Source organism: Muntiacus reevesi, chromosome 4 (genome assembly GCF_963930625.1).
Source record: "Muntiacus reevesi chromosome 4, mMunRee1.1, whole genome shotgun sequence".
NCBI classification, from domain to species: domain Eukaryota; kingdom Metazoa; phylum Chordata; class Mammalia; order Artiodactyla; family Cervidae; genus Muntiacus; species Muntiacus reevesi.
Window position 1 is genome coordinate 47,454,550 of NC_089252.1, and position 17,068 is coordinate 47,471,617.

Consider the following 17,068-nt stretch of genomic DNA (forward strand, 5'->3'; position numbering starts at 1 on the left):
ATGGAAGCAAAGCAACAGGTGAGGCAGAGAATGAGGCCAGAAAGGAAGACAGGAGTGTGGGACCCAGAGCCCTGAGCAGCCAAGAGCCCTGGAGCTTCTCAGCGCCCACCCGGCCAAGCCACCACGGCGCTGGGTTCATCCAGGTTCCCCACGTCGGACCCTGGGATGAGGATCCCTGTCTGAGGACTCTATCAGGCAAGGTTCTCGGGAAAGGAGAGTGGGGCCATGAACTGGGGGAGGGAAGGAAGCCCTCCAGGAGTGTGATGGTCAGGGAAGTCCTGAGCGGAAGCACTTCTTTTCAGCCTGTGCAGGACCTCTGAAAACAGCGTGGGCCTCGGGGAGAGCTGCCCTGTTTCCAGGGCCGGGGAACTGGGAGCTACAGCTCTTAGACTCCTATTGGTTAAAGGACTGTCCCCCGCAGGGGCAGGGTGGGAGGGACATCATTTCTCAGGCTCCAGGAAGCTTTGACAGAGACCCAGGAGCTGAGTGCTGGAGGAAGCAAGTGCCAGGCAGCGCGCAGGGGGCGGTCCAGGGCAGACGAAGAGCATCACGGCAACGGTTCTCCAGGCCCTCGTCTCTCTACCAGTGGGCGCCAGGGGAACCGGAGCTCCTGCTGCCTTCCAGACCGATACCTGGAGAAGCCTGTGTCACCCAATGCACAGGGAGGAGACAGTTCGAGAACATCAGCCCAGAGGCACAAGTTCTATTTTCCAAAGGACTGGCCCCAAAATAGTGCCCTTCATAAAGGCCCCCTGAGCTCAAAGCCATCACTGACACACACAGGGCGTGCCCACTAGTAAAGTCATCTCCGAGCAGCACTCCCAAGTCCTCTGCCCAGACCCCACCTATCAGCCAGAAGCCAGGCAGGAAAGGGAGGATTTGAAGGTGCTGGTGTCAGTCTGCTGATTTCCCCAGCTGCTCAGCTGGTAAAGAATCTGCCTGCAATGTGGGAGACCTGGGTTCGATCCTGGATTGGGAAGATCCCCTGGAGAAGGGAAAGGTTACGCATTCCAGTATTCTGGCCTAGAGAAGTCCATGGACTGTACAGTCCATGGGATTGCAAACAATCGGACACGATCGAGCAACTTTCACTCTCACTGCTGGCTAGAACCAAAGTGGTACCCTGAAGACCTCATGATTTGAGAGAGCAGTGTTTCAATTTTTCATCCAGAATAACCCTCGTATAGAGAAGGGTTGCATTAATCAGCCTGAAAGAGACGTTATGTATTTCAAACTTTAAAAACCAGACTATTTTCTGCAACTACCATAATCAAATCATGTTTACTATGCTTAGGCATGTTTGGACATCTTCCTGGGACCTGGGCTAATTTGATTTATAAAAGACTGTCTTTTCCTATGGGGTGGAAACAAAGTACTAGCACTTGCCACATATGTGCCACTTGTGACAAGAGCCCATCATTAGCTCCACCTTTCTGTACAGGTGGATGGGGCTGACTCACCTTGACGTCACCCTCAAAGCGAAGCGTCACACATGCACTCACTCTTTTCTCCCCATTGAGGAAAACCTCAGAACAAAGAAAGCAATTTCTTAAAGGCAAGGTGTTGGGTCTTCTGAAAACAAGAGTGCTTTTGTCATGGGAAATGGCCTCTATCAATAACTAAAATCATCTCTCCCCTCCCCACAATAAATTCCACATATCATATAAGCCTCCAATTGCAGAGAACGGATAAACAAGGAGAAGAGCAGGAAAACAGTAACGTGGCAGGAAGAGAAGAAAGTTTTTTCTTGGGTAACTGGGAATAGGCCACTATACCAAGTTCTTACCTGAAACTATTTACAGTACTTACAGGCTAATTTATACACTTAAATAAGCATCTCACAGTCCAACAGCAACATCATCTTATACCATGTCACTAAAGCAACAGGTATAATCAATAAAGAGCTCTAAAATTTCCATCCCACGCATAAATGCTGTTAGCATAATACATCATTATTTCCATCATGCATAATATATTAAAGTGCGTGCCTGGACCCAGTGTTCCTCACATTAGAAAAGACCACTAGCAAGTTAAAAATAAAAACGGGAACATTGGCTGCTCTGATAATACGCTAAAATAAACGAATCATCTTCCCCAAGAAACAAAGTGAATCTAAGTCGCAGGCACGGTTTCTCTGTATAATCTGTGATTCATATGCATGCTGAGACTCCAGCCTAGCAAGTGGGATGGTCATGGTGAGGAAACAGAACAACTGCTCCTCGTAGTAAAACGTAAGTGTGTTCAAGTCTGCCAGAAAAAGTAAGAGCCGCTCAAGATGCAATCTGGATGGAAGCTACTGCGTGGGCCACAGAAAAATCTCAATTTGAGATTCATAAACCTAAAACATAATTAAGAACAAGAAACCTATTGACAGTGAGGTACAGTCCCCGAGCCTCAGGGAGAAATGCTAAGACTGCTTTTGGACTAAGAATGCCAAATCCTCATACTAAGGAAGCTACTTTTTCCCTTAAGCACCTTGAGTGCCCTCCCAAGACCTTTTCTTCAAGAACCATTTTTGTTCTTTATTATCTATAAGTCAAGAGAGAGTACACTGTAACTTTTAGCTCAGACTCCTACTAACTCCTCATTCCTAATAATTAACATGCAATATGCTCATTTCTAACTAAAAATCGAGTGTTTTCCCTGAAAGCTGTCTTTAAAAGCAACCTGATATTCTTGTTTTTCAAGATTAGGGCTCCAAAAATTAAGGGTTTCTTCAGTCGTCCATCAGCTTCATGTAATACGGCAATTAGTTATCGTTTGATAAAGTACTATAGGATATGTGGCAGGTATATTCGGTTGAGTCACTCACTTTACTTAGGAGTACAAGCGGTATTTTCCTGCACTTTCGTAAAGTTCAGCACTTTACACTCCAGACTTTCCCCTGCCTCGCTGGTTTCCAGCCTCCTATTGAGGTACCAGATAACCCGCTTCAAGGGAGGAACTGAAAGCTAAGCTTGGAGGGCTCCTCTCAAGACTCCCACTGGTCAACGGGATGGGGCGCTCTTCCCAAACCAGAAACGCCAGAGAGCGTGCACCCCCGGCTCCACACCCTAACCTCCCAGAAGCTTTCGTCAGGGATCGCAGCCAGCGCCGGCGAGGTGCCCCAGGTGAGGGCGACCCCGCCCCCAGCCCGGTTACAGACCCTACTGCCAACCTCGCGTCATCCAGGCTCGGCCCTATCCCCCTCCAAGAGGGCGAGGGATTAGAAAACTCCTTAAACGGAAAGGGGGCGGCCAGCCCACGGAGTTGGAGGGCTCGCCCAGGTGCGGGGCAACCGCGAGACGTCTCCAGGTGAGGATGCGGAAGTAGCTGTCCCTCCCCCGCCCAGACCGGTTGGCCAGGGCTGGCGTCCTGGAGATCACACACCCGGGCGCGTGTCCCGGGAATCACACACCCGGGCGCGCGCCAGACGCCCCTCTGCACACGTGGGCAGGTGGGCACCAGCCACTGGCAAACGTGTCCCCGCCCCAGTGAAGACACACCGGCAGACGACGTGTCGGGGACATCCAGAACTCAAAAACAAAAAAAATTTTAAGGGGGGATGGGGTACGAACGTAAAAAAGGCCCCTCACCCCCTCACCGCCCCCCGCGCGCCCGCACCAAGCGCCACCCCGAGGGGGCCCCGGCGGCGGCGGGCGCTGGGGGGGTGGGAGCGGTGTCCGATCTCTAACTTCGATCGCGGCAACTGCTGCGGAAGCCGGTCTCCGCCCCGCCGCACCTGTTCTCCCCACTCCGAGGACCGAGTCCCTCACATCCATTCTGACCTTGAGGACATCCTGGAAATTCCACACTCCACCCCGGGGGTCTGCAGTACTCCCACGCCCTCCCCGTAGGGACTGAAGCCCACTCGGGGCCCGCCCGGAGGGACCACCTCAAAATACCCTCCCCGCGGAGCATCCTTAGACCCGCGGCTTCCCCACCGCCTTGCCGCCGCGCCCCACCCCCAGGTTGAGACCCCACCTTTTCTCCCCACCCCGCAAATGGAGGAACACCCCCCCGAATTCAGATCCTTTGGCAAGCGAGAGGGTCACCCCCAGAATTCAGGGCTCCCCCTCTTTGGCACGCGAAAGGGTCGCCCTCGGAAGATCGCGCTGCAGAGCACCGAGGTGGGGTCCCCAAGCAGGGGACCACCGCGGGCGGCGGGGTGGGGAGGGCGGGTCCCCGCGGCCCGGGCTCCGAGCCTGACGGCGCCGGGGGCTTCGGCCGGGCTGCGCCGGGGCGAGGACAGCTACGGCAGGGCGTCGGGGAGCCGGGGTACGGTCCTGGCCGGGGCGCTCCCGGAACAGCCAAACTTTCTCCGCCACCCGAAGTTAGGGGCTCGGAGGCGGCGCGGAGCGGGGAGGCTCCGGGGAGTAGCCTGCGCCCCCACGCCCCCGAGGAGCCGCGGGGTACCAAGACCCCGCGGGCCGCGCGCCCCGCCGCCCTCCCTCGCGCGCCGGGCTCGGCGCGGCCCGCGCTCACCTGGCTGTAGAGCTCACTGACCGACATGACTGCGCCGGCCGGGCCGGGCCCGGACGCGGTGCCCGGGGCGCGCGGCAGGTCCCGGCGGCTCTCAGTCCTCGGCCGGCCCGTCCGGCGCCATCTTCTGCCGGAGAGTTCCTCGGCTCTTTTCCCTCCTCTCCGACCTGCCCCGCCGGCTTCCTGGAGGCGCCGCGGCCGGCTCGCTGTCTGCGGACTCGACCTTTACTCCCGCGGCGGCGGCTGGCGGGGGCGGGGGAGGAGGCCGCGGCGCCGCTCCCCGCGCAGGTATGGGAGGCGGCGCGGGCGCGCCGGAGGGAGCGGGCGGGCGCGCGGCCGGTGCGCCGCCGCCGCCGCCTCCTCTGAGCCCTGCGGGGGCCGGGTCCGCCGCCGCGGGGTCCCCAGGGCCGGGGCGGGGCCGCGCGCGGAGCGATGGCCGACCGCCCCCTGCCGGCCGCCGGGCGCGCGCGGGGCAGGTACGAGCCCTGCACCTGCCGCGCGCGCCCCTCGCGCGGACTGCGCCCGGGGAGGCTGGGCGGACACGCAGAGACCAGGAGAGCAAAACACAAAGGGGAGGAAGAACCAGAGAAGGGAAAAGAGGAGTAAAAAGGAGAGACGCCTGCGGCCGAAAGGCTTCATACATTTTTCCTGTAGGTTTTCCCTGGGCATTAACATTCCCATTATTAAAATTCATTTGTGGGTAGCCAGTTAAAGACAATTTGGAGAAACTCGAGATTTTCTTCGCGGAATAGCGCCCCGCGCTGAAATCAGCGCTAGCAACGTGGGAGTAGGAACTCTTCTCCACTTTTGCAGATTTCACCCACAGCTTCCTACTAGGCTCCCGGACGCCCCACCGGAGAACTGTTTGCCTCTGTGGGAAACCTCACATTTCCCCCCTCCCTCCCTCTCACGCACACTCCCAGCCCCTCTGCCGTTCTCTGTCTCATTTACTTTGGTCCCGTCTGCCAGTGACACCTGGCAACTTTGCGCTCTCTTCGACTTCCAACGAAAAGTAGAAATCTCAGCCAAAAAGGAAAAGAATTGGCAGGAGTCTGCGGGAGAGCAAGGGCTGTAGGAGGAGACGCGGTCTTCTCGGATGGCGTTTGTACCTGAACGAGGGATGACTTCTGAAAGCAGTTCTCAGCCAGAGCATCCATGTCTGCGGCTCTTCCGGAGCCCCACTGCCTGGCGGGTGATCCTTAGACCCATCCCATTTAAGACCTTCCCGCTTGGAAATCAGGATCCCCATTTAGTCCACCTGCCGCCCTTCTCAACCATGCCTCCTGAATGAGAATCACCCAGGGAGCTCTAAGTTCCCCGTGAGGAACTCCATTTGGCGAAGGGTGGCACCCCAGTATCCGAAGTTCCTCCCTAATTCTAAAGAATCGTACTTCCAGGGTTGACCAATGCAATGACCTAAACTTGGACGACTCTTCTTGGATCTGAAAGGGAGCTCTTCCTATCACCCGCCAGAGGAGAAAGAAGTGATTCTGTCCTGTCTCTCTCCCTCAAAAACCTGTCTGCATAGTGTCCTTCCCTGTATTCTGGAAATTCTTGAAGTGTGGCCCCCAGGGCCATTAGCATCACCTGGAAATTTTTAGAAATACAAAATCTGGGGCCTCATTGAGGACCAATCAGAAAGGCTGGGAGTGGGACTCAACACCTGTGTCTTCACATCTCACCGGGGTCCTCCTCTCTCAGATAAGAAAGCCTGCTTGCTAAGGCTCAGCTCCACCTCTCCTCCAGATCCCCTTGCCTTCTCCACCACTGTGCTGGGTCAGTGGTCCTACCATTCCACCAGCCAGGAAGTGTGTATGAGAGGTGCTCAGTGGTGTCCGATTCTTAGCGACCCCATGGGCTGTAATCCACCAGGCTTCTCTGACCATGGAGTTCTCAAGGCAAGAATACTGAAGTGGGTAGCCATTCCCTTCTCCAGGGAATCTTCCCCACCTAGGAATCAAACCCGGGTCTCCCGCATTGCAGGAAGATCCTTTACCATCCGAGCCATCAGCGCTCTCAACTGGCTCTTGACTTTCCCCTCTGTTCTTTTCTGCTAGACTTGTTGAAGTACTAACTTCTGTGGACTTCCCTTACCCATGTCTAGTCCCTCTGCAATTCACTGGTTCTCAATACTTTCTGCACATTGGAATCACTTTTACAAAGACGAATGCCTAGCTCTCACTCCCAGAAATTCTGATTTGACTTGTCTGGGGTGCTGCCTGAGCAAAGAGATTTTTAAGAATTTTCAGGTGGTTCTAATGACAGTCAAGGTTAAGAGTCTCTGCTTTCATTCCTTCCTAAGCGGTTCCCTCTCAGCCCCATCCTATTGAAATTGCCATCTCTGTCTGAAGCTTGGGGTGGGAACTGACTCTCCCTATGTTGTTTCCCCCTTGGCCTCTACCATTTTTCTCCTCTTGTTTTCCTGTCTTTGCTAACCACACCTTCTTCTTTCTCTTCCTGGTTTCTGAATAAAACTGTGGCCCATCTCCCTGATCTCAGCTTTCTTCTCAGCCACGCCCCCATCTCTCCTACCGCAATGTACCTGAACGAGGGATGACTCTCAAATCCAGCTCTAACCACTAGACCCACCTCTCCACCTACCAGGTACGCAATGCTAGCAATCCCCTTAGGCCCTCGGACCAGCCTGAGACTCACGTGACCATCCTTTATCCCCACCCCCAACCCAGGTCCAACTTTCTGGCTTCCGTCATACCTGGCACGAATTAAAAGCTGAATTCATGCTGACTGAGCTGAATCATGTCCCTAGGGAGGCTCCTACTGTTGGCCAGAACTGTGGATGTCTAATCCCACAATCAGATATAGGCTTTCCCTCCTTGGAATAATAATAAAGACATTTGAAAACTTACTTTGTGCCAGGAAAAAGCACTTGCCAAGTGCTTAATTCTGCGATCTTGTCTGAGCCTCAAAGCAACCTTGGAGAGGAGGTTCAGATATTAACTCTGTTTCACAGATGAGCAAAGTGAGGCTGAGGGTGCAGGGGGAGATGTTGTAGGTCAGAAAGCCAGTACTGAACTCAAACTCTATCACACTCTAGAGCCTAAGCACTTGCCAGCAGTTCCTGAACCTTAGTGGGAATCAGGATGAAGGGGATACCAGGGGATGCTAACCCAGTTGGTCCGTGTCTGTGCATGTTTATTAAGTACCCTAGATGGTACAAGGCTCACACTTTTAAGAAGCACTGCTCTGCGCTCCATGGTTTCTCAAAGTAAAGAGAAGACACTCACTGTAAGCGACATGCTCTCCTTTCTGACAGGTGGGGCTTTCCATCACATACAAATGAGGAAGAACTTTGAACTTCCAAAGCATTCGTCTGCACTGCACCCTGTAGTGTGTGTGCAGTGTGTGTACCAATATCCCTGTGTGTATGCGCTAAGTCACTTCAGTCGTGTCCAACTCTTTGTGACCCTACGGACTATAGCCCGCCAGGCTCCTCTGTCCATGGGATTCTCCAGGCAAAAATACTGGAATGGGTTGCCATGCCCTCCTCCAGGGCATCTTCCCAATCCAGGATCCGACCTGCGTCTCTTACATCTCCTACATTGGCAGGCAGGTTCTTTACCACTAGTACCACCTGGGAAGCCCACTAATATCACTGACTTCTCAACTCTAGGCTCTAAGGCAGGAACAACACAGACCCATTGCCTTGCTGAAAATAAAACTCAAGAAACAGTAGGTGAATTGTGCTGGACCGAGTGATTTGATTCCAGCAAAGGTGATGGGGCATCACTTCCATGATTAGGTTATAAGACTGTGACTTTGTCTTGCTGGAATTCTCCCTGGCATTTCTTATATGTTTGCTCCCATGAAGCAAGGTAACCTATTATGAGCCGCCCTATGGAGAGATTCATGAGACAAGAAACGAAGGGTAGCCTCAGACCAACAACACTCGAAAACTGAATTCTCCCAATGCTGAGTGAGTGAGCTTGGAAGCAGGTTCTGCACTAGCCAAGGCTTCAGACTTGACTCGAAGACCAGAACCCCAGCTGGCATTTTGATGGCAGACACGTGGGACACCCAGAAGCTGAGGATCCAGAAAAGCTGTGTCTAAATTAAACTGAGATAATAAATGTGTATGGTTTGAAGCCACTAAGTTTTGGGATAATTTGTTACGCAGCAAGAGGTGACTAAGACAATCACATACAAAAAGTATCCTGCGGTGATTGTCCCACTGGCACGAACTTCATCCTAGCAATTTCTCTCCTCGCCTTCTCGGTAGGTTGGTTTCCCCAATATTCCTACCTGCTAAGGCAGCATCTTCAAACTGGGGTCTGTGGTCCCATGATTAATCCAGGACTTTTCAAGGAGCCATTAGTCCATAGTTTGTTTTAAGAAAATCAATTTCCAGATCCTAAATGTCCAAATTAACTGGTAACTCTAAACATGACTTTGACAAAACAAGTCTGCATTTTGAGGTCTCATGGCGCTTCTCACTCTCTCACTTCGCAGAAGAAAGCACATTTCTCAGTCCTCCTGAATGATGGGGTGGCCCTTTCCTTGGAAAACAAGAGCCTCCAGGACACCAAACAAACAGACACTTGGAAATTTTGGTGTTGAGAGTGCGTGACTCTGATGAGGGGCCACACAGTCTGTGCAGGTCAGGTGGTTTCCAATTCTGTTATCAACAAAACTGAAGGAGGAACTAAGCCATTGTCACCTAATAGGTTATTAACAATAGTCTTTTGATGGATCACCATGTGATTTTTGGCAACTCAGAAGGAATTCAAAGAATCGAGGGACACTGTTCTAACAAAACTTTCTTTCCCATCTATTTATTTATGTAAGCAAATATAAAGCATTTACATCTATAACAAAAATACAGATTTTTGAAATTGTGTAATAATACCATTTGTGATCATTTCAGAATAGTTTTAATACTTGAACACTGCAAACTTTTTTAATATATTAATTTATATACATATTTTTGTTATAGATAAGTATCATATGGTGGTTATTAAAGGAGTTTCTAGCATTAAAAATGTAGGATAAAATCTTGTAGGGAAAGTGGAATGAATTCAGATTCAAGGGAAAAAAAACAAATGATTTAAAGAACTTGTGTGGTTTTTAAATGGGCAAAGGAAAATATCAAATTGCTATGGCAATTAGAGCCCATTGGGTTCACTTAAAAGAATGATATAACAGTTTTACTTTAAGCTGACAGTATCTAAAATATGCCAGAAATTACATCTTTTCCAACTACTTAAACTTCTTAAAATATTAATTATTAACCTAAAAACATGGGAAGACATACATGGTTTTTCAAAATTCCTTTAGAGTTTCAGAACAAGAAAGTCTGAAGCCCAGAGAAAGAAGGGTGGTTTCTTCCACGACCTCCCAAATTAGGTCTTTATTAGCAGCTCAGGATTTAAGATGATGTTAAGAATCTGATGCTGTGGAACACTTTCATCTTTGCAGTTTATTCAGTGGTCATCTCCGAGTCCCTCTTGGGGCAGAACGCCTGTTCTGAGTTAGCACCTAGCCTCTGCAGATTTAAGCCGGGACTTTTCTGTCACTATTTGACAGGGAGAGATGGACGGAGACACAGACCCCAGCCTGGATTTCCCACTGGCTGCTCCCCCATGGGGTGCGGGTGGGTAGTGATGAGGGTGGAAACCGTGACGTGTGAGGATGGTAGAAAATCACTGGGGTGCCTTAATTTGGGCACGGGAAGACTCTGGACGCTGAGGACTGGTGAAAGACGCGGCTGTCATAACCATTTTCAAACACTTGAACATCTGTCATGTCAAAGAGGGTTAGGCTGGGTCTGCTTGATGGAGGTCAGACCACAGGGAGAAAGTCTCAGGGTGGCAGATATCACACGGCCATTAAGGACAAATACAACTTCTAATGAAAACTAGGAGAGGCATCTCGTGGAAAAGTGAGCTTGCTATCCCTGGGAGAATTCAAGCAGAGGCTTGATTATCACTGCCGAGGGTGCTGCAGGTTCTGTCGCTGGGTGGGGGGTGGGCTGCACCACGCCTTGGAGTCGGTGATTGTGCCCGGGTGACTGCCCCCCATCCATCTGGCTCATGACATCGATGTTCAGAGCTGTGGCCATATATGCTGTATTGATAACCTCAAGCAGAGAAAACCCCCGTTTCAGAGCTTGCTCCCGGAAAGATTGGACCGCAGGGCTTTACAGATCGGTTAGACCGTAAGTCCTGTGTTTCCTTTAGGAGGTTTTCATTTAAAGCTTGACTTTACCCCTAAATGGCATGAAAGGCTTTCCTTCCTACTCGACATCCTGTCTGGGGCAAAATGGGTTTTTTCTAGAGAGAAAAGAGTGGAGTTTACACTTTCCCAGAACCTCCAACACCTCTGCTCATAGAAGCTGTTGCAAGACTCAAGAGCTTTTGAGTAAATAACTATAATGACAACCGTCCCCGTAGGATGGAGTGACCAGTCTACTGGGGCTTGGATGGAGAAAAGAGAGGAGAGAAGTGAGGTGGCGTGGACGGGAGTAAACACGAGGTAACTCTCGCAGGCCCGCAGTCTGTACGCCCCCTAAAGTAACCCTGAGCCCCCAGTTCTCCAGCCGCTGTTCATGTCACGTCCCTTGCTCTCAGGTAAGCCGCCGCAGGGCCCCTTTCCAGGGACACGGTTTAGTTTCTCCCTGGCATCTTGGCGCCCTCTTCTGGACATTTTCCCCAACAGCTAGTTTTATTTTTGCCTTTTCTCTCATTTTCAATATTCCTTAATTTTCCGATCTTCCAAAGTCATAACGGGAAGAGCCTGAAAAAGATCAACCTCCAAACTTCTGATTTTACAAAAGAAAAAGCGAAGCTCCTAGAGGAGACAGCGTCGCTCAGAGTCACACTGCTGGCTGGTGGCTTGGCTAAGACATTGATGGGAAGAACTGGGGAGTGGATAGGGGTTCGCAAGGCCCACTTGCATAGCAGAGAATGTCACTCGCAATCTCTACACACCTGCCTTGCTCACAAAGCATACCCCTCCCCCCACTCACCCATTAAAAAACTGAACCATTAAACTGAGATTTGCCATGGGGGGAGATTGTCTTATGTTCTGAGATTGAGAGGGAATCAGAGCCTGAGGTTGGGCTGAGGATAGACCTCAGGGCTTGTATCAATTACATAAACCTGTGAATTCATAAAAGCTGCCTGGAATATGCTGTCTGTTCCCAAACTCTACCTATCCTCTCCCACCATGATTCTGGGGCTTGGCTATACACTAGAATCACATAGGAATCACTTCAAAAAGGCTGATCCCAGGACCTCCAGTTGAATGGTCTCTGCACTCCCAGGTAATTCTAAAGCAGAGCTACCAAACCTCTGCTGTTGGCCTCATCCCGTGTTCCACCTTCTCTGTGAAGCCCTCCTCCACTACATGGATACACTATGTTTCATTCATTTCATTACCTGGGATTGACATTATCTTTAATATACTTCTTTCACTTTAATATAATTTCTATGTATATATCCTATGTATATGTATAGATCCTTTCTAGGTATATCCTATGTATGATGAATTAATATTCCAAGTAAATATTATTTAAAATATAAAATGCTCACTGTCTTAATTTTTGACATACATAACGTTTAAAGACAGTTTAATGCTTAGAGCTTTCAATTCTCTACTAAACTCTGTCATATCTATTAGGCAAAAATCTGCTTGACCAGATCCCATGATTCTTTGTTCTGCAGGCCAAAAGGCTTTGGTTAGAGACTTAGGAGAGACTCAGAATATGTACTTATTTTGCCTTTTAATTCTAAGGGTAGCCAGATAATTTGCCGTCAAGAATTTACATCGCAGAGTGGTCAGTTGGCATATCAGAAAAGGCTACATCCCATACACAGCCTGCAAGCCCTTCTGCTATTCACATCTCAATCAATAACCAGGTCTAGGGTAATTAGCAACTACTGTCCATATGAGTTGTTACAGGTTGTGTCCCAGGAGCTCGCCAAGGACCAGTCCTTTTTTGGAATGTGTAGGTTTAAATACCCCAAGCCGCTGACTTAACCCTTTCCTATGTGCTGTGCTGTGCTCAGCGCAGTCGCGTCCGCCTTTTTGTGACCCCCTGGACTGTAACCCGTTTCTCTGTCCACGGGCATTCTCCAGGCAAGAATACTGGAGTGGGTCGCCATGCCCTCCTCCAGGGGACCTTCATGGCAACTCTTTATTATAACAATCCCCAAAACATAATTTACTGTTTTTCTTAATCTGGCTTTAATGAAGTAAACTCAATCATTAATAATTTCAAAATCTACCTCTGAAAAAAAATTAACTATTAAAGAAATACCTTAAAACATGTAAAAAGGAACATGCATTTTTCCTTTGGCCTCAGGCTCTAATCTGGCCCAGCCCACACTGTCAGATCTTTATTTCAAAATTTAACATTTCCTTCCTCATGAATTTTTTGCATGAATTTTGTTTTTTACAGATAACATCGTGATTACTGAGTTTTTTGGCACCCCTTAAGCTTTACACCAAAATTAGTCCCTCATTCACCACATCCTGGTGCTGGCCCCACAATCATCAGTGGTGTTGCTTCTCATTTATTTCATTCATATTCCATTGATTTTAACACTCTTTCATCACATTATAGAACTATATCACTCATAAGACTAGGATATACTGGGCCAACTGTTATAGTAGCATAGGAAATCTACTATTTTTTCTTTCTTCTTATTTTCATTTTTTAAAATGTTTTTGTTTTAGGGACTTCCCTGGTGGTCCAGTGGTTAGGAACACTGCCTTCCAGTGTGGGGAACACAGGCTCAATCCCTGCTTGGGGAACTAAGACCCCACATGCCACAAGGCAGCTGGGCCTGCAAGCCGCAACTACCAAGCCCCCTCCCCACCACCGGGCCACAGCTAGAGAAAGACCGTGCAGTGCAGCAAAGGCCCAGCGCAGCCAAAATTAAAATAAATGCATTAAATTTGTAAATGTTATATTGGCGTATAGTTGATTAACAATGCTGTTAGTTTCAGAAGTGCAGTTAAGTGATTCACTTATACATACTCATGTATCCTTTTTCAAATTCTTTTCCCATTTAGGTTATTACAGAATATTGAGCAGAGTTCCCTGTGCTATACAGGAGGTCCTTGTTGGCTGTCTATTTTAAATATTACTGCTTCTCATTTTTAGAACCTCAAATAGCACCAAATCAGAAAGGCCTCCCTCATCACCCCACCTACAGTCGCACCCTCCTCTTTCTTTTTATCAATTCATACTCTGAAATTGCCATATTCACATTCTTATTGCTTCCTGTCTATACCTTCCTTCCAACAAATATAAGCTTCTTAAAAGCAGACACTGTGTTCATCTTGTCCACCGTTGAACTCTCAGACTTCAGAAGAGTATCCCTTATATAGTAGATGCTCAATGAATAGTTGCTTTGCGCCTCTGCCGGGGGGCCGAAGCCTTTTCGTCAGAATGGGCACGCAGAGCATGCACCCAGGTGAGGGTCCCTATCCCGTGACTGCCAAGTTGCCCTCTGTGGCTTGGGGGGTCCAGTGGCTCAAAGGACCCACAGAGGCAAGTCCAGAGGCTTCCATCAGATGCTAAGGAAGCCTGTGCATGAGTGCGCACATTCTCATTCGCCTCAATCAAGTCCGACTCTTCGCAACCCTGTGGACTGTAGCCCACCAGGCTCCCTGTCCATGGGATTCTCCAGGCAAGAATACTGGAGCTGGTGGCCATTCCCTTCTCCAGGGGATCTTCCCAATCCTGGGATTGAACCTGCATCTGTCTTATGTCTCCTGCATTGGCAGTCAGGTTCTCTACCATTGGGCCACCTCGGAAGCCCAAGGAAGCCTCTAGCTATCTCCAGTTGTACCAGTTTAACACGAGCCGAGCCATTCACAAAGCTCAGACAAGTTGCACTCTTCTCAGAGTGCAGAGAGCACCTTGCATATTCAAACTTTGCGCCATTCAAATGAGCTGCGTGTAAACTCTCCAGCCTTGCAGGAAACACCCCTTCCCTACCTCCTCTGAGCTTATTAAGAGATACTTTGGCCTGTGGTGTGTCCCGGGAAAATGATTCATCCTTTTCTTTTTCCAGTGTTGATTTGTGTTTCCAGGCACCTATTGTTGAAACTTGAACACCTCTAAAGGAAAAGGCATGAGCAAGTCATCAGCAGGGAATGTTTGCATTCCAATGCCTTTGATTCTGAGTCTTGCGCGTTGCCTTCTCCTCTTGCTCATTGATACCGCCATTCTTTAGGGGCCCTGAGCCCCTTCCTTCTCCTTCTGGCCTCTGCACCCTTCCTAATGCCAAAATCTCTCCTCCTGTCCCTAGATCTGCCCACGCACAACCTCTGAGGACTTCCCTTCTCACTCAGGGTACCAGCAGGGTCCTTGCAATGGCCACTCCTCTGCTCCCTCCCTCCCCGACTCAAAGTTTGATGTTTCCTTGTCAGACCTCATCTTGTCTGTGCTCTGTAAACAGATCCTATTAAACTGGTACAAAGGAGAGAGCTAGAGGTTTCCTTGGGCTTCCGACGTGGTGCAGTGGTGACGAACCCGCCTGCCAGTGCAGGAGACATCAGAGATGCCAGTTGGATCCCTGGGTCAGGATCCCTCCCTGTGCCTTGCTTGCTGTCCCTGGCATGCCCCCCAGCCGGCCTCTCTTGGGTGCCTTTTCTGCCTCCATGGTTTTCACCCCCTCGCCCCCTCAGGCCTTTTCCTGTGAGGTCTTCTGTCTACTTCATTTAAACTTACACGTTGCCTTGTCATTTCATATCCTGCCACCATTTATCTTTCTCTATGCCATTATTAGAGCCTAGCATAATCTATTTTTTCCATATTTATTTGTTTGTTATCTCTCTCCCCTTGTGAGAATGCTAGGCTATTTTATTCTCTTCTTCTTAGGGGCAGCCTCGCTTAAGCCTGATTCTTTCCACCCTGAAGAAGTAGTTAGGTGATGTGTTAGTTCCCTAGGGATGGCTGACGTGATGAAGAACCACAAACTGAATGGCTTAAAGCCATGGAAATGTGCTGCCTCACAGTCCTGGAGGCTAGAAACCGCAGTCAGGGTGTTGGCAGGGCCCCACCTCGTCTGAAGCCTGCAGGGGAGGACCGTCCCGCCTCCTCCAGCCTCTGGTGGTTTGCAGGAAATACCTGGGGCCCTGGGCTTGCAGGCTCCAGCCTCTGCCCTCATTGTCTCATGGCCTCCTCCCTGTGTGTGCCTATGTCCTCTGTGTCCTCTCCCCCTTTCATAAGGTCACCAGTCACCCTGGATCACAGGCCCACCTACCCTGGCGTGACCCATCTTAGCTAATTACACATGCAATGAACCCACTGTATTTCCAAAGTCACATTTCCTGGTACTGGGGTGATTAGGACATCAATGTATCTTTTTTTTTTTTTTTAAGGAACACAGCTTGACTCATGAAAGCTGACATCTCAGCACGTCCCTGTCCTGCTGCTGTTCTGTCTCATGGAGACAAAGGTATGGGACTGGAGACAGTCTTCCTTTCTGTCTTGACCGTTTACTCCACAAGCAGTTACAGAGCCAGGCGTTTGCTATCCCTGAGACCAACAGGTGACACGTGAGCCTTTCCGCGCCCCGCCCCCCAGGACCACCCAGGCGGGTGACAGCATAGAGCCGCGATGCTCCTGCGCCCACACGTGGGAGGGGCCTCCCCTCCGGGTCATCTGTTGCATCCACCTCTGGCCCCTCCCACAACATTTGCATCCCCAGCCTCCGCAGCTTTGGAGTGTGGGGAGGCGTATAATTTAGGGTTTCGTTTTTATGCTCTAGATGAAAGTTTATGTTCTACTTTCTCCTTCAATGTGTGTTACTCTATAAATTAGGCTGTAAAATTCTCTCACACACTAAGTTGTCTTTTGACGCAAGCATTTTGCCATTCCTGCCCAGGCTGGTCTTAGAGCTTATTCCACAAGCGGCGGATGAAGTATCTGTCCAGCTCTTGGCCCCCCACTTCTCACACGGACCACCCACAGGCAAGCTTGGCCCTGGAGCTGCCACCACTTTGAAACCCAAAGTCAGTACATTGTCCAACTCAGTCACACATGGTCATCTTCTCTCAAACTGCACCCCAGTTCCAACAAGAGGAGTGCTTCCTTACAACCAAGCCTGGCCACAGTCTGGTTGTAGGAACCAAATCCTTGTTTTGTCCTAGCGCCCTCAGCGTTACCTGATTCCCTATCAAGTCGTATCCTGGTTTTCCAAGGACAAGACTCGGCCTCTCCCCCTGACAGTCTTGCCTTGATCTATGACCCCATCCTTAAGCCCAGGTCTCAGTACTTTGTCCCAATATTTGCAGTGGTTTCCCATGGATGCCTGGACCTGCTGAGATCTTGCTTCCAGATTCCCAATGCTGGGAGTTGCCCACCTGTCAGGATCCCTGTGAGCCTTATCTGGTAACTTCACAGCCTCCCTGCTCCCCCCGGGGGATCTACTTGACTTTTGGGTCAGTGTTCTCAGTGTCCCACGGCACGCCAAAGCAGCGTTGTGAACCGTCACCATTGGGCCCCCAAATTCTGATTACAAGGTAAAAGTGATTAGTGTTTGAAAAGACACTTACATGAGCAGGATGCCATCTGCTGTGGATGCAAGGTAAGCAATGAGCGAACATGTCTGCTCATGTACTGCAGGCTGAGCGC

The 17,068-nt window shown here is 50.0% G+C and overlaps 1 protein-coding gene across 2 annotated transcripts in view; it reads right to left on the reverse strand.

Annotated features, from left to right (window-relative positions):
- The window catches only part of MYO5B (myosin VB), a 338,715-nt gene extending 333,937 nt beyond the window's left edge, over nt 1–4,778 (reverse strand). For both annotated transcript variants that reach the window (XR_010662907.1, XM_065932686.1), the window contains exon 1: nt 4,465–4,778. Coding sequence is in view for 1 of the 2 variants with exons in the window: in XM_065932686.1 (XP_065788758.1) it covers nt 4,465–4,491 (27 nt within the window). In the remaining variant the exon portion in view is untranslated. The remainder of the gene's footprint in view (nt 1–4,464) is intronic.
- Between the last annotated feature and the right edge of the window lie 12,290 nt (nt 4,779–17,068).